The 18,995-nt window shown below is 34.0% G+C and overlaps 1 protein-coding gene across 1 annotated transcript; it reads right to left on the reverse strand.

The window, feature by feature from the left end:
- Nucleotides 1–8,392: 8,392 nt before the first annotated feature.
- LOC144420897 (uncharacterized) lies at nt 8,393–15,273 on the reverse strand. Its single transcript, XM_078110731.1, has 14 exons — nt 15,266–15,273; nt 14,971–15,063; nt 13,835–13,947; nt 12,952–13,120; nt 12,748–12,875; nt 12,303–12,593; nt 11,785–11,887; nt 11,260–11,380; nt 10,961–11,146; nt 10,416–10,623; nt 9,952–10,054; nt 9,478–9,609; nt 8,921–9,076; nt 8,393–8,564 (listed from the first exon to the last, which is right to left on the reverse strand). The coding sequence occupies exons 1-14, from the start codon at nt 15,271–15,273 to the stop codon at nt 8,393–8,395; spliced, it is 1,983 nt and encodes a 660-aa protein (XP_077966857.1).
- Between the last annotated feature and the right edge of the window lie 3,722 nt (nt 15,274–18,995).

Consider the following 18,995-nt stretch of genomic DNA (forward strand, 5'->3'; position numbering starts at 1 on the left):
GGGTTTTTCCGCTTTTCTGATTCTATATTCAGTGCTTTTGTTAAATTATCGATCTATACCTTAATCTATAAATTAGCCAGCAATGCAATATATGATAGAAAATATGCAGTTGGTGGATACTCCAAAACTCAGTGATGGTCTGTCCTTATACGAAAAATGAAATACGAAACAAACAAACGTCATATTTGTTGAATTAACCGGTCTTGATCTTCTCCTTGGAAGTCCACGCAAATCCCTGCTCCATTCATTGTTTGGTGTCCGTGTTATTGATATTGCGTTGGTTCAGTTTCGTCAATTCATGCTAAAGATTTTCTGTATGTGCTGTCTCTGATATTTCACGATAGACCTTAATTTTAGGATAGTTTTGGTGATGGAGATAAAAATCCAGCGTGTTAGAACATCCAAACGTTTCTGTTATCCTTGAAATTCTGAAACTATATATGGAATCAAATTTATTGAAAAAAAAACGTGGTAATCCAAGCTTATCGCTCACAACATCAGGATTGTGCTGGTGACAACAACAATATTGGAATATCTCTTAGAAATACTATTGTTCGATCCGCAGTCGACGAGCTAATCAAATAAAAGTTTAGTGCAAACCATCATTACTTATTATACATAGTGTTTAATTTACAAAGCACAAGCAGAGTAATTTTTAGGGTGTGGCTGAGCTGGCGGACTGTTTATTCGTCTACAAAAACAAAATCAGTCAATCATTGGAATATGAGAAATGACTATTCATCAGTGCAAAATATATGTATTTCCTCGACCCAAAATATTTAATGTCAAGAATATATCGGTTTCGTTCAAGGTCATCTCTGCATGCTATTTGTGCGCAAAGATTCGTATGAAAAGAATATTTTCTATCAATAGCAGAATTATTGAACTAGTTTTCGTAGTTTGTTGCAAGCGCTATGGAAGAATATGTGGAAAATCTGTGCACGAACTTTGTGGTTTTTGCAAAAGTACACTATCTATGTTTGCTGTATTTGTGGCCGCTTTCAACATTCACTACCATATATTTCTACACAATCATCACACCTTTACGCTGCAATGGTCTTTGCGCAATACATGACATTTTGAATCATCATGGTTTTATATCAAATTGTAAAATTTCCTGTTTAACTTCAAATACCAGCATATTCCTCACGTTCAAAGAGATCAGCTGCTACAGCTAGAGGGCATTGTGACATCATATATTGATTATAATCTGCACGGACGTACAACTAACTACTGTACAGTACAGTATTATACGTATTTATGAATTGCGAATGAATCTGAATATATCGTAATGCGCATATTAAGCCTAAATGTTATAGTTTGAATGCACGTACGGTATTACCTACTACAATTGTGATAAGACAATTTTCATGCTTCAAACAATAGCTGTTTCATAGTAATTCATGAACTGTACACAGTGTAACGCAAGTAATGATCGTTTGCATTAGACCAGTCGTCCCTACTCCTTTCAGTCACGGACCCATTTCATACAAATATCAGGCTGCCAATGTACCCAACTACTATTATGGAGTGATATAGTTTGGTTCAATATATGGGGAATACCAGAAACACATAAAATGCCCGGTTCCCAACATCAAACCTTTGTTGCCGGGACCTTATAATTGCAGTAATAGATATCAGTGGGTCAGATTATTCCGCAGTTACTCACAATTTAATCTATCTATGACTATCAATCTAAACGAAGGCTAAATAAAGCATGAAAAATATTCACTTACGAATCAAAAAGTCCAAAACTCATTGACAGACCTTCGCTCCCCAACAATCGCAGAACAAAGAGAGTGAAGTGATGGAAAATTTATAGTTGCCAGAATAAGAATCGGCATAAACAACCAAGTCAGCTCAATTAAAGTATGTTTGGGCTACTATCGGTCCATCGAATCCAATACAAAGTTTCTGCGTTTCTATAATTGCAGAAATATTGCAAGACTGGCACGAATATAATATATATGTGTGTTTTCATAAAGAAATCTGTAATACATATTTCGGGATCAATTGTGTACTAATTTGTTGTATGTATACATTTTTACATTTACATTCAGTGCCGCGTTTTTTGTTTTTATAGAAATAATTTTAAAAATCAATAATCTTAGAAATATCTACATTTACTGAGTTTTACTTGATAATTGATAATCTGTGACATCTTTGTAGGTATCACTGCATGAAGGTCTTTTCATGTCATGTCCGTAACGACGTCTGTCATACAATTAAAGTATTTTATGTTGGGAAATAAAACATGATTGATTTTTTGTCACGAAAATGGTATAATTTCTTCCACATTACGTGCCTACATAAACGACAATGTTTGATAGCCTATTCGACTATTTACATATCCAGTGGCGGCGCGTGGTCATTTTGACAACCGGGGCAAGCTACTGCGGGACCAAGTCACCCCCATCTACGGGGACAGGATGAGCGCTGTAAGTTCTCCCATCATTTTATGAGTATAAAAACCATTCCATCGGTAACAACCAATCGGCAAAAGCGACAATTTTTAACGATAAGAAAGTGTCTTTAAAACCGGTCCAAGTCAGGTGATTAATAAATATAGACATAGTTTATTTTGAAACCTCTTTCAAAAGGAAAGGCAATATTTATCCAGATAAATACAATGACATATTAACAGAAACTTCGGGAAAGCAGACAAAACCTAAAATAAGGTTTAAAACGTTACTATGAAGAAAGGAAATTTAAATGCAAAGATAAGGACATGCGTCGCTCACTCATAGATATATATGCTGCTAGACTTCTACTGCTTGAACATATATGCAACACGCCGCGGTTTCTTGGAAGCAAAATGCTCAATAACGCGCTGATTAAAGTCATGCATCCCAGAAATAACGTCTCTGTGAATGGATAAAACAGCCAAGGAATTTAATCTATCTTGCTTCATTGTGTTTCTGAGATACGTTTTAATACGCTTCAGCGTGCTGAATGTTCGCTCTGCGTCGGCGGAAGAAATAGGCGTCGTCAAAATGATGTCAAGAAATTTTGCAGACGCCGCAAAGGTAGTTACTGGAGTGTTATCTATGAGAAACCCATAGAGCGCGCAAGTTGATGTGATGTTCAAAAAAGTTTGATTGGTGTATATACATCGCAATTCATTTTCCAATTTACCCACGTTTATCATGAGGTAAAATTTGGAGATAGTAGCCAACAAATGGATGGGAAATTGACGTGCAAATTTTGAAAAATTTTTGGGGTTCATCAAAGAGAACGCGGCAAGGTGTTCAGTGCGCAGACGATCGCCTATTTGATTCACCAGAATGCCACAGCATTCCTTTGCAGACAAAATAAAACGCTGCGTTGTTTGCCCGCAGCGTAAAGAAGCACTCCATGTGTCGTCGTATTTTATTGTTCCCCGGATACAAGATACAGCATCGCAGAAGTCTGAAATACACGACTGCACAGACGCTCCATCCATTAGCCTTGACTGCAATGCGCCGTATAATACATCCACGTGATAGAATATTGTGGAGAAAAAAGCGAGAAAAAATGAAAACTTACCATCTTCTAGCAGACGCTTTAGACCTGCCGCCTCCCTCACAGAGCGTTCGTCCCAAACCGGAGAGCTCTGAATGCCATTGAAACACTCAATGAGCTCAGACCTAATTTCGGACACGCCCTGCACCACGCGTGATTGGAAGTTCCAACGTGTTGGTGCACAAGCTGGGAGACGGCGGCTACATATCTGGCGAAGGAGGTCAGAGCGCTTCGGCGAAACGGAAAAAAAATGAAGAAAACCCCGAAACATTTGCAAAAAATATACGGACAAGAGGGGTATCAAGACACATATTTTTAATAACGAGGTTAAATTGGTGGGCATAACAATGTAAAAAATGCGCATGAGGAAAATCTTCTTTTATATAAACTTGAACACCATGTTTCGACTCACTCATGACTGCCGCGCCGTCATAAGTTTTAGCTATCAATTTTGACTTCGCGTTGTAAGGCTGTAACACTTCTTTCAGTACAGCGGATATCCCGCAAGCCAACGATTGGTACAAAGCTGTGAAATCTCTGGGTAGGTTTACCATCTTTCACAAACCGAAAAATCACAGCCAGTTGGGAAACGCACGTGATGTCAGTTGTCTCGTCAGACTGAATCGAAAGGAACTGGCAATTCTCACTTTCCAGAGCCAAATGTTGTAAATAAATTGTATACATTGAGTCGAGCAAATCATTTTGGATATCCTTAGATGTCCCTTTCGAAACAGTTGCAGCATCAAGATGATCTCTCAATTCTGTATCTAGGGATGCGGTGTATTCCACCATATCCAAAAATACCCCTCTATTAGAAGAGCCAGCCCGTTCATCGTGCCCACGGAGGGACAGCTCGTGACAACCAATGAACTTCAAAACATCTATCAATCGACCAAGAACATGGCGGTTTTTCTCGACGTTTTGGTTGTACCGACAAATAGGAACCGCGCGTCCTTCATCCAACTGTGCTGCAATATTAACATTTCCGAAGGTTCGGTATTTTACTGCATTGTCCAGATGCTCCATCGAAGATTGATGATCCCTGGCACGCTCGGAAAGATGTTTAAGATCTCTAAAACCAAATTTACACCAACGTGAGTCACGGGCGGTAGCAAAAAGTAGGCAATAAAAACAAAAAAGTGCATTTTTGTCCTCGCTGTAACACAACCATTCGTGTTTTTTATACCAAGTTTCTGCGCAGAATGTACGCCGACGCTTTCTTCCGTCATGGGATTGTTCCAGTGAACAATTTTTTGGTTGATCAGGCCCAAGACGTTGTACCTCTAATTTTTGTTCCAGCGGCAGCTGCGAAAACGGAGTGCGAAGTAGTGCATCAACCTTATTCATTACGAGGTCTAAGGCTAAGAAATGCGAAGCCGGAAAGAAGTAAGGAGCGCAAAAGGAATGTGGAAAATCGAAAGCAAATGGACTAAAGGTCTCTGACTGATTCAAATAGCGAAACAAGCGACAAAAACGAAGGCGAGGAAACCATCAACACTTCAAGCAACCAACGAACGAGAAGGAATGCGTGAATATGTCAACTCGTTGTTGTAAGAAACGTCGGCATTGTGTCGTCCTAATTTCGGGGCTAGCCCCGATCGGCCCCGATGATTTAGTAAAAGAAACAGAAAACAAACGAGAAAAACGCGGCGAGTGGAAGATAAAAGAGAGTATACGATATACAATGAGCAACCGGGGCAAAATCGGCGTCGCCCCGTCGACGTTCGGCGAAGGCTTTGCGAGCGAAAAATGAACCATGTCGGGAGAATATGGCTAGTGTAGACAGTCTGTGCAACCGATATTGAGGTATTTTTCGAATATTTTTTATTATACCGAAAAAACAACCGGGGCATTGCCCCGGTTGGCCCTATTGACGCGCCGCCACTGACATATACCAATATTCAACATGCATGGGCAGTTTATGATTTCGAAAATTCCGATTTGAAGTAATGGAATATCGACAAATCGACTTTTGGATAGTTGATAATAGTTCTCTTTGTGGTAATTACAATGGAGAAAATTGTGAGCTCGCTTCTCTATTGCACTAGTGGGAAATTATTTCTAATAGAATATGTAATATAAGTATATCAACCTATCAGAGAGAAGTGATTACACCAAGCTTCACAACATATTTTTCAACGATTTTATTTGGGTGGTCACGTGCATTTGGCATCAAGTAGTAAATTTTGTCAATGTCGCTTTGAATTGTCTTAATATTCTGTAAATCAGCGCACTGTTTTTAACATTTCTGAAAATGTATCCAATACCTAGAATTTGCATAACTTCCTAATATATGAAAGATTAGATTCCTTAAAATGTGTGTTTATAGTGTGTGTGTTTATAGTATTCCTATTGCCGTACTATTTTAACGTATTTTGCTGAATATCTTGTTATATTTTTCAGAATTGGATAAACAAACAATATTTGCCAATGTTCATCTATATTTTGTGCAGTTACACAGTCAAATTGCCATGAAATTTAAATCTTAATGAGAAAATATGAGAAATGAAAATTAAATCATTAGAATACTTAAGAACTGATGAAACAAGAAAGAACACGTCTTCAATATTATAACATGCATGAAACGCCTGTATGAATAGGTTGGTTATGTAACTTAGATTAAAATACATTTGTAATCGCTACATGCAATTTCCATTTTGCGAATTTTTCACATGATTTCACTAATGCTCAACTTTTCAGTATTCGATCGGTGAGCATGCGACTGTTACAGACCTAAAATGGCCATATGAAAAATTACCATATAAATCTGATTTACGGGCCTATTTCTCTTGACAGAACATGAAATGACATGAAATTTCTCTTGACAGAACTTATTTTATACATAATTTATCACAAAACAATTTCCACGCAATGTTGCTGATTTATTACTCGAAAGTTGTTAAATTTGAAGTTGGCTTATGATAATCATAAATCTCTCTACTTTTTTGTCAGATGTCAGTGGGGATTATAACAGGGGTGTGCAACATATGACTCGCCGGCCACAACCCTTTTCTGCTGAACTATTTATTGTGGCCCTTGTCAACACTAAGTTTTTTTTTCATCAAACATACAATCTTGATCGTACCGTTTATGTTTAGAAGATGCTCACATCGGTAAAAATACATAATGTTTTACCAGTCAGTTAATGGTTGCTACAACTTCTGTCAAAGCTGATGTTAACAACAACCACATAAGAACTCAAAATTTAGGGTGTCCACCTAAAATGCTAAATAAATAAAAGTGTGTAGTGGGAGCCCTTTTTCATTCGTTTGTGAATAAAAAAAAAATTTTTTTTTCAATGATCCAGATGTCTGAAGTTGGTTATGTAGTCAACCGGCAAAACTTGTTGCTAACCTTCATGGATACAATATAATTGATCAATAACGTCAGACTAAAATAATCATTTACATTTTTCTAAAACAAAGATAATTGATATATGCATCACATTCAATTATTTATAAAACATCTTCATATTGGCCAACTGCTATCTCGTATGGATTCCATTCTGGAGGATCGGTGATGTCCTCGTAACCATTTGATGCTTCAGCAATCGTTTCATAAGTGTTGATTGACGTATCCAAATGTTGTTGTGTATCTGTAGACGTAGTACTTGTTGTAATATGTATTTGCATCAAGGAATCGAAAAATCAAATATATATGTTATAAACCATTAATATGTTTCTCATTTTATTGTTTTATCGATAAACAAGAGTCAACAGAAAGTTTTGAAAAAATAAAGTAATAGCCTTATCGCAACAACATCAATTTTTAACCACTGAAAATTTCAAAGCAATCAGTACAGTTGTTAATGATAATAAGATTATTTGACAAAAATGCAAAATGACAAAACGATTCATAGGTGCACTCCGTGTATTTAATAATTGTGCAATATTGTGGGTGTCTACATAATAAGTAAATTAAATTTAACAGAATAAAGTGTTGAGAAACAAGTTACGTAATTGAGCGATTTTCCTAACATATGAGTAACAGTTACATATCGTTATCGAAAGTCTTGTCGTACATATGGAAGAACTTAAGAGTTTTGATTTGAAACCTTGCGATGTCCTTTCGAATATACGCATGTTTTCTTTTAATCATATCAAATTTGTAAATACTTGATCTATATAAACAAGAAACGACATCATTATAAGTGCCTTCGGCATTCTTACCTGCTGATACATGTTTTATCTTTTCCTTTTTCGAAAGGTTCAATGAAATGCTTGAAATAGTTCCATGGACTTCGTCTTTCCTTTTATTATTGCAATGTCTCACATAACATAGACACCGAAAAGCAGACAGAAAAGCAAGTATTCCTCCAGCTACCACTGCTAAGGTGATATCTGTATGAAAAGTAAAATATAGACGTAAAGTAGCCACATGGAATTTAACGAATTGAAAGTAATTTTTAAAGCTTTTGTAATAAATCCTCCATATGTAACAAACTTCTATGTATTTTGTATATTACAATAACACCTATTATATATTTAAACAATTTTAACAATAATATCATAACGTCAAGTGGTCAAACCTTATCTTTACGCTCATGCATACAAAGAAATAGTTTTCATGATCAATCTATTGTTTCACAATTTGTGTTGCAACCTAATTAAGCTGAGTATGATAAAACGGAATGTATTAAAAATTAAAACTCCAATTTACTTTGATTGTTATCTTGAACAATCTTCCCGATTGAAAGCATATTTTAAAAGCGATCAGCTCACTAAAACGCAAACTAAATAAAATTTCGCATTGTGAGAATTATTTGATTCGTTTTGTAGATTAAAATTTTTTTTGTGCTTTCAAGGTTTGTGTGTCTGTGTCTAGATGTCTGAGGTTAGTCACATGGATCATCGACAAAAAATATTTTTGTGGTATTTGCAAGATATTCATTCTAATGTGAATTTTTAATTTCTGCGTGAAATTTTTCACTTTTGACAAAGAACCCAAAAGGTAAATTTTGTTTCTTTTTTTCATCACCTGTAAAAGGTTTGACAATCAGGTGTCCTTCACTAGCACCAAATGAAACACTTTCTTTCGTAGGTGTGGAAGTCACAAGAAATATTCTGCAACATACAACGGTGTCATGTAACTTTTTCAATAGTTACATAATATATCGTTTATATTTAACTTTTTTTTTTTAAATATAGTTTTAAAATTTTTTTTATCTACAGCTAATATGCATATAAATATTCGTTATCTAAGATACATCTATATATTCTTTTCATAATTGAATAGCACTAAAATTTTGCAATACAGAAGCGGTGTTTCAAAAATGGCACGTCCAACTAATTGTTTCTTCATGCATAATATATTTAAAAGAACAAGGGCAAAGTAGGGCAAGTGCGGCACGGCATTTTTGGACATCCAAACAGAATCAATGAGGTGTAATATTCGAGAAACGAAAATTTTATTCTCGTACCTGTAACTCTCAGCGAGTGACAACCTCTTGTTATATGCAACATACGTATTTTTCGAATTATTCCCATTACCACTGTTGTTTTTTGCGCTAATGTCACAACTTGTTTTTACTTGATCTCCAAGAATCAGACTCATTTTAGGAAGGTTATGCCCAACGCTTCAAAAGGAAAACATGTATTCCAGAATGCTTGGCTTATGACGTAGCATGTTATATATATATATATATATATATATATATATAATTCTGTTTACTAAAAAATGTTTTTAATAATTTTAGTCCTAATGAATTTACTTATTGAAAAAAATTATTTAGTCAAACATATTTGATCAAATAGTATATAAAATAAACCCACTAGAAGGTTTGTGTCCAACTTTTGCAGGATATAATAACAGTCATTATGTGTAATTGTTATGTTACACCTACATATACCTAATTAACACAAATTCGAAACTGCAAATCAGGAAGAATGCATGTTTTGGCAACATCCCACAAAATAATATAGCATAATCCTAACAGAATGTTCTATCTCGATGAAAACGTTCATACGTGAATCATACCTGGTTCTGTTCAAAGCTATTGCAATATATTCATCTTCGATTTCTGATTTATTCAGTTTACTCATTCGTGCATTGTTAAAACCAGCACTAGTGTTGCTTGTTTTGTTCACTTGTACGATGATAAAGTAACAACTAATAGTGTATAATAACATGGTAATAAAAAAAAAATTAGTAGCGTTTTGGATATTTGTTACTATCTTTGAAATGTATTACATTGAAGAAGTACTATTTTTTGTTTATTTTCACTGCCAAATATTTTGAGTCTGATGGTTGATATAATATGGATTGGGGTTACCGTGATCTCATAACTAATATTTCAAATCCCGTATGGCAGCGTAAGTTGCCAAGAGGCAAACTTAAAAAGCATCGCCAGACATTTCATTTGACCAATTGCAAGCATCAATTTTCATCCCCTTTCGGGCCACTAAAACAACTTTTTACTTTGACGAGAGACAACAATTATAACCAAATCACCTTATAGGACCATTAGTTTCATCTGCAACGTGAATTAAAGTTTCCAATATTCCAGAATTAGTTATTTCACCTCTGGTTGAAGGTGCTTGAATGTTGGATGGTGCTGAAAATTATAAACAAAAGTAAAATTTTTATTAATTCATCATAAGAAAGTGAACAAATCTGTCATGCGTTCAAATGAAACGATTATGTACTGGGCCACTTGAGTGTGTTATTTTTAGAACGTAATCTGAATTTTTATAAAATCGAACCTGGCACGCAATTGCAAGTAAAATCTTAGCGAAATTGTAATAAAGATTTATATTTAACTAATTAATTTCTAAAATATTATTTCTCAAACACAGGACTGCAGAGTTGATGGTGTATACTGTTGATAATCGGAAATTTTTTTCTTTTGTGCGAAAAAAAAATTACAAGAGTCTAAAACGAATTAGAAAAAAGACTAAAAATAAATTCTGAATTACCATTGGTATCGGTAGCACATTCTCCAACAGCCTTTGACTCGGCTCCAAACCCTGCACAAGTTCTAGCTCGAATAGAGACATTGTATTTTCTATTGAAATTTTTTGGAAGAACATATGAGGTTATATGAGATGGTAGCAGCATAATATTCATTTTGACATTATCTTTATAGTATGACGACACTCTGGCTTTTGTTGAGCTGATAACGAGCTAAAATGGAATGATTAGTTTTTGGGTATAAATATGTTTACAACTTACGAAATATTATTATATATTTTTAGCGTCTAATTCTAATATATAGTTTTCAAGATGGAGTTTAATTTTGAAGAGCTTCAACAATTAAACCAACTTGAACCACATCAACTTCTGAATCGACTGAAACAAACGTTTTTATATCACATGATAGTATCAAAACAGAAAGTGATTAAAATCGTCTTGTTATATACGCTAACTAATTCACTCATTAGTATTCCAATATTAAACTATACAATTCGTCCTGTCATATAATGAGCCACAAGCCAAATTGAACAGTAAAAAGAATACAAACCTTGTAATCGGATATATATTCCGGATTCATTACTGTTAGTGTTGACCAAGATACATTGCAAGAACCGTCGTAAGTCATCTTCAGACTTGGTTTCGAAACACGACCTGGGAAACCTCCAGTGGTTGCATGTGTGGTTGTTGCATAATGGCTGAAGCAAGTTGGCGGGGTTGTTAAGCATGGTTCAATCTAAAATAGAATATTTTTTCAAAATTTTACTTTATATATAGCTATAGGCGTTTGCAAGAGAGATTTGTGCTCATTGAAATTTTATAATTTATATATTCCTCCATGGAAATTACCTTGATAATATAGGATGTTGACGGTTGAAGATCTGCTATATTGGATCTGATAGAGACATTATTCGGCGTTGTAAATGAATCTATATAATTGCTGCTGTGAAGAGTATCTACAATCCGTAATCTATGATATATATATTTTTGAATTGTTTATGAAATAAGAATGAGGAAGAAAATGAATAAAAAAAAAACCTATTAAACACTATGATACCAAATTATTGGTATGGAATTTCGAAAAAAAAATCGATCAGCTGAATGTAGTTTTTCAATTATTAGTATGTAATAAGTACTTTTTTGTATTATGATATTTGTAGTAATTATCGTTGTAATAATTAATCGAAGCACGGTAAATTAATTTAACCACAAACTTTGGATATAGCCATTTATGCCACGCTAATTGGAGCGTCATCAGCTTCAGTTTTTTATTCCTTCATTGTAAGTTTAATCCTGGGTAATTCCATTGGGCCGTAATTTGTAGCAATATATTAACATCGGAATACAAGTGATCAGTCATATGCAGTTAGATACCTGTGTTTAATTCCAACTCCACGAACATGTGGTTTCCAAGTGATCAGTAAATTGGAATTGCAAGGTGAAGAAGTTTTGTTGATGATTGATGGTTGACTTGGAACTGAAAATATATTCAAACTTGTTTGTATATATTTACCAGAACTGTCATATATAAGATTGTATATTGTTTGACAAGGTGATCGTATATTTGAACCCAGGTACATTTGAACCCGTGTGTATATCCGCGGGTTCAATCTATATGCGGGTGCTAAAACCCATGGGTTACGGTTAGCTACCACTAACTTCTTTGGTGCAATAGTATGTAGGTTTGTCGTGGGTTCAAATGTACGTGGGTTCAAATGTAATGGAACCCCCTTGAAACATATCAACATTAAATATTACGTTGTGAAAAGATAGTCGAGCAATAATGAATTTTGTAGTTGTTAATCCTGCTCAATAAAGCAAATTTATTTGTTTGTTATAAAATTGTATTTATGTATGTATGCATTTATGCGATACTTCATTGCTAATCTCACCTTTTACATTGAGGGTTCGTGAAAACTCGTAATAAGTTTGTCCAACTGTATTTGATGCGAAACATTTGTATTGTCCTTCGTCTACAATTGTCAACTGTTTTAGATCCAAAACTAATTTTTGTCCTATCTTGAGATGGTAGTTCAATAGTGTTGAAGTTAGTACAATGTTTCTTTTCTTCCATTTAATATTCGGCCGTGGAAACCCAGATACCATGCACGTTATTTCCATTTTGCCAGTATAGGAACTTACAATGAAGTTAGTTTGTGATAACTGCATATCGTGCGGTCCAGCTGAAAACACATATAGATGATACATTTATATATTTCAAATATTTAAACAAGACTCCATGAAAAGCTACAAGATGGAGTAAACTGCTAATTTAATATAACGAATTTCATCTGCAATAACTATTGATTGAAGTTTCACTAATTTGTTCTATTTTACCTTGTTCGCAAATGTAGTAATGCTTGTCAGTACAATAAGTGGTTCTTGATGTGTAATCACTCAATGAAAATGAATAGCAAGTAGAACCTGTGTTTTCTAACCAGAGTTTATCATCAGGTCTGAAATGACTAAAAATAATAAATTTACAAAATTAAATATGTTTTGCTTCATTTAGCCCAATATTCATTTTCGATATTTACTTACTCAGAATTTAAATGGCCCTTGATAAGAGATTTTGTGGCCAATGTCAATTTCAAAATTCGAGATTGGATTTTTGCGCATTCTGTTCGAGCTGTTTCATAATGAACTTTAGGGTGAGGACTTCCAATTGCAGTCAGTCTGTATACTCCCGAAGAAATTGTAATGGAAATCACTAAATCGAAACAGTATGAAAATGTAGACAAGGATGGTTGTTGGTTTTTGTTTTGGTTTGTGAAAAACACAACACGTTGTATATAGTTTAGGCTCATTATTTTGACCAAACGTTCATTATATTTTGTCCATGTTTTGGATTATGAGAAACACAAAACGTTCTATGGAGCCAAACATTCTGCCTCCATAAAATATTTTGATTTATCAAACATTTATGGTTGTAATGGTGAGTGAATATATGATAATATTTTATATATAAAAAATCATGTAATCTTTATCAACATTTATTATAAAATCAAACTACATTCTTACTAATACTAATGCTGGTATTCATACAATGAAGGTAATGGGAATGCCAGGCAACATAATAGTAATTAGAATCTATTCATAAGTTATGAAATTTCATTTGACAACAATTTCATAGAAACTTGAATATTGAAAGAGTTTATCCAAATATTGCTCGTATGGATAGATGTTACCTTATTTAAATTAGGTATTTTGGTAAAAATAATAAAATTGTGAAACAAATTGATTATTGTGAAAAATAAATTCTTGATGGGATAAATACTCCAATGAAATTATTGAAGATATTCCGGTTTATTTGCAAATTAAACAAAAGTAAAACAAAAATGATTTTTAAAACTTTTATATATATATCATGATAAATTTTGTTCAACGTTACAAACATTTATATATATATGATTGATTTTCTGACCTTCCATGCATATAACTCCTTTTTGGCGGTATGATTCATCATCATAAAATTGTCCGTTCTTGTCAATGCCGAGATAATTTTCAGTCCTACCCCCATTTGGCTCTCCTGGATTCCTACAAAGTATCAAAACGTGCAATAACAAATTGAAGTATTTTTTATAATAAATTTTAAGTTGTACTTTGGCAAAAATTAGTATTCCTGTGTGAATGCCCTTCGCAAATATGTGCTTTCTACCTATGACCGACCTTCATTACAAATAAAATCTTGCTCAATATCGTCAGGCTAATACCCGAATTGTGCAACTCACTCTTTGGCGGTTTAGAGTTTTTTTACAAGAGTTATTCATGTAATGCTGCTCACCTGTTAGTTGACTCAGATTTTATCCCAAGGATTCCAAAACGAATAAAAATGGAGATTTAGATGACATGCACAATATTGCAATGCCATTATTATTTACCATGCAACTTTTGTGATGTCACAAAGAAAAAACAACATCGGTTGAGTACTTTTTGGGATTTTGCATCGTAGATTCTAGCTTAGAAATTTGAATTCTAGCTTATAAATTTGAATTTACTCTAAAGCTTAGAAAAGTGGGCCCTTACGATATTCACTCCAAGTCCAATTCATGTTCTTTGTCTTTTATTCATGATGCATCGATATTTTATTCTCTATATTCAATATTTATGTAAAGTTATTCTAGGTGGGTGTGCAGAGCGTGTTATATAGATAACATATATTTATAGCGTATAGCGTTATATTAAAAAAAATAATGTTATTAAACAGATACGCTGTTTTGGCATTAGACATTGTATATATTTTAAATTACATACGTTTTTCGAATGTTTGGTTTTCAGGACTGATGGTGCGTATGTCCGCCCCCAAGTCATGGGCACATTTCTGCTTAAGTCACAGTGCGCTATTATGACCTCACAAAGCTGCGTCATACAACTTATTTTAAATACGGCTACGACTAAAAAATTGAAACATGGGAAACTATTGTCTCAATGGCATAACAATATCATTGAAAAGTTTTTTTTATGTTTTTCTCAAAACTGCTAAAAATTACTTACGCTATTTGGTTATTAGCGTGACGATATAATTGTAATAGTAAGTATTTATGAAATAAAACTATTTACCAAGAAGTAATCGATGCTGTAGATCCATCCAACCATTTCCATTGTCCTTCGGAGGCTTCATCTGTTGCTCCAACCCAATAAGCAGATCCAAAACTATAACATATTGAATTTGCTCACTATATATATGCATGTCATTGAAACCCGATGATAATAAAACGCCGAATGTAATAAAAATTATATATTTTTTACGAATAGTTAAAAAAATTTCAATTTTCAATTTCAAAGGATCCTTTACAGGTTGATGACAATAGTTCAAATATGGACATATTCATCTTTATTTAGGTTTCTCTAGTACATTCCCATTTTTGCTAAGCTTACAACTAAATATTTTCAATAAAGCATTAGAAATTTCACTTATTCCTTTTAATAGACACAACATAAATATTTTAATTATTGAACACGAAATGGACACATTGGCTCGTTTTGTTATTATGCTGTTGCTCTTGTTGTAAGTAATAAGTATTTTTGTACTACTGGATCAATTACTTCAAAATTTTCGGTGGTTAAAGACTGTATAAAGAAGGCGTTTTTGTACTACTCAATTTTCATAAATTTGAGCACGCTCTCATGTTTATTGTATTATAGACTTGACTAAATCACCGCAAAGAGCTGATTCATAAATGCCCTATCTTGCTGGAAAGTTAGTTATGAACTTATGTGTACATTGATATAGGATTCTAATTTGAATGTTCAACAAGAGTTATTATCTCATACGTCAACGTCTTTTCTGTACACGTCTGTAGTAAAAATACACGATAAAACGCTTTAGAATCGTCAGAAACTGTCCGAAGTATAAATAGCATCGATTTAAAATTGGTGGGTCAGAGCTTTGCCAAGAATTAATTACAACCAAAACGTAAAATTAATCGTGAATTTTTTTTTAACGCCAAATATTGACTTGTTTACGACATTTTACGTATATTATCGGTGAAAAAATAACAGTTGTTACATTAGGACGCCTCCGTACAGTAATAATTGGCTAATAATTAGGGTGTGATGTCATCAACTTGTCAAGTCCAGTGTTAAATTTGTAAATTATCTAAATACATTTGTGAATTTCTCCGTAACATTTTTACCTAAAATAATGATTGTTTTGTTGGAAAATAACACAAGAAAACAATAGAACTAAAATAGTTCAATATATTTAATTACTAGACACAATACCACTCAAGTTCAAGGTTATTTTCTATAAAGTTTGAGGCATTAGGTCGGTCGCATATCCAAAGTGCTGTTTGAAAAAGCGCCCTCTAACGACGTCTCGAGGACTACAGCTCTAGCATTCGCATTTTTAAAGCATTGACCGACTTTTTAGGACCTAATGGTTGACGAGAAAAAACAATTGTCAGTGAACCTACAAAATGATCTCAGAATGGTCGATAGGAATACTGCCAAACTAACGCTGTTAAAACGAACGAAGGTAAGAGTAAACATTAAATATATCATCACCTTCTGATTGTGTTAAGAACGTCATTTTTTACAGAGCTAACATCAAGTTGAACAAGACTTGATCCGCTTCCACACAAGGATTTTGCTCCTGACCAGGAATACGCAGTGTTGTAAAAAGTTAGTTTATAGAAAGGTCGAGTTACTGTCTTCCAAAGTCCTAAAAAATAACAATCATTCATCACAAACACTATCTGTAAATTGTGATTTATAAGTTTTCGGGAATCATATAGGATAGGTAACATTAGACGCTACGTATTTCAGGTGAGATGATACCGAAAATAATTGCTTCATAAACCAAATTGTAAAAATGGCTATGTTACTACCAAAAGCAAAACTACAAATTCAAAAGTATAACATGTCAGTGATATTTTGACATGATTTACTGAATACTTAGTAAAATGAGCCATTGCATAATGCATACAACTTATTGTTACATATTATAACTATAAATACAAAAAAAGGTAAAAATAATAATTTCTAATACCTGCACTAGATGTTGCAAGGAATGTTAACAGAACAAACCAGCAATTACACCCGAACATCTTACTTGGGTCAAATAGCCATAATTAAGAAAAATACGTCATAGCTGAAATAAATTTTTTAAAATGGAAGTCACTCTATATAATTTCAATTTGCTATTAACGTTAACACATACAATCTACATTAGAAAATCGTGACTACAATATAATTATATGCTGCGACTACATATAATACTGAACACTAAATATCCCTCATTATACGTATATGTTTCACACCCCACGCAACGGATTTGACAACACTAAGGTATTCCTTGCGAAGTATGAATATTACTGCGTGAGTGTACGTAGATTTACATCAATATTAGCTATTTCAATCATAACATTATTATAAATAATATAAAAAGTTAGATGTATATAGGATATTTGAATGGCCAAATTGTGGAGCATCGTGTTTTGTAATATTTACGTTGCACTAGCGATTACACTTAATAGGAAATTTCAGTCAATTTAATATAATATCATTTATCATTTTTCGACATTTAAAATTCATGTTTGAACAATAGAGCTGAGAATGGTTAACCGGGTAATCGATTAACCGATTTTAGATGGATAACGGTTACAATTTATTTTAACCGTTAACTGACATCTCAGGTACAAATCATCTTTATAATGTACAATTCTTTCAAAAATGATTAGGTCATCGCAAATTTATCTACTGCGGCGTTTAATTCAAAGGAATATCGCTAACTTTGTGGGTAAGGACCCAATAAATGTGAAAAATAAATAGTACCAAGTACCAAGATTGCTAATTATAAAAATTTGACAATAAATAAGTATGAATCATTTTTCGGTCGAAATATGTTTTTCACGATTTTATTTCAAAATCTTATATTCAATGTCAACCAACAAGTGCGTAGTTGATGCTTTTTTTCTTGATATATCTCAAAGTAAATTTTGCACATCTAACACTAAAAATTTGTCACATAAATGACATTAAATAACGGAATCGGGGTTTACTAAAATGCAGTGGCGGCGCGTGATCATTTTGACAACCGGGGCAAGCTACCGCGGGACCAAGTCACCCCCATCTACGGGGACAGGATGAGCGCTGTAAGTTCTCCCATCATTTTATGAGTATAAAAACCATTCCATCGGTAACAACCAATCGGCAAAAGCGACAATTTTTAACGATAAGAAAGTGTCTTTAAAATCGGTCCAAGTCAAGGGATTAATAAATATAGACATAGTTTATTTTGAAACCTCTTTCAAAAGGAAAGGCAATATTTACCCAGATAAATACAATAACATATTAACAGAAACTTCGGGAAAGCAGACAAAACCCAAAATAAGGTTTAAAACGTTACTATGAAAAAAGGAAAGTTATGCAAAGATAAGGACATGCGTCGCTCACTCATAGATATATATGCTGCTAGACTTCTACTGCTCGAACATATATGCAACACGCCGCGGTTTCTTGGAAGCAAAATGCTCAATAACGCGCTGACAAAAGTCATGCATCCCAGAAATAACGTCTCTGTGAATGGATAAAACAGCCAAGGAATTTAATCTATCTTGCTTCATTGTGTTTCTGAGATACGTTTTAATACGCTTCAGCGTGCTGAATGTTCGCTCTGCGTCGGCGGAAGAAATATGCGTCGTCAAAATGATGTCCAGAAATTTTGCAGACGCCGCAAAGGTAGTTACTAGAGTGTTATCTATGAGGAACCCATAGAGCGCGCAAGTTGATGTGGTGTTCAAAAAAGTTTGATTGGTGTATATACATCGCAATTCATTTTCCAATTTACCCACGTTTATCATAGGGTAAAATTTGGAGACAGTAGCCAACAAATGGATGGGAAATTGATGTGCAAATTTTGAAAAATTTTTGGGGTTCATCAAAGAGAACGCGGCAAGGTGTTCAGTGCGCAGACGATCGCCTATTTGATTCACCAGAATGTCACAGCATTCCTTTGCAGACAAAATCAAACGCTGCGTTGTTTGCCCGCGGCGTAAAGAAGCACTCCATGTGTCGTCGTATTTTATTGTTTCCCGGATACGAGATACAGCATCGCAGAAGTCTGAAATACACGACTGCACAGA

The sequence above is a fragment of the Styela clava genome, chromosome 3 (assembly GCF_964204865.1).
Source record: "Styela clava chromosome 3, kaStyClav1.hap1.2, whole genome shotgun sequence".
NCBI lineage: Eukaryota > Metazoa > Chordata > Ascidiacea > Stolidobranchia > Styelidae > Styela > Styela clava.

Excerpts from the sequence above, each read along its gene's own strand:
- LOC144420897 (XM_078110731.1), bottom strand. Across the intron at positions 12,594-12,747 it reads TTACTACATTTGCGAACAAG|CTGGACCGCACGATATGCAG; the intron begins GTAAAATAGAAC and ends ATGTGTTTTCAG. Across the intron at positions 9,610-9,951 it reads GAAACTAATGGTCCTATAAG|TTGTTACTTTATCATCGTAC; the intron begins GTGATTTGGTTA and ends ATACACTATTAG.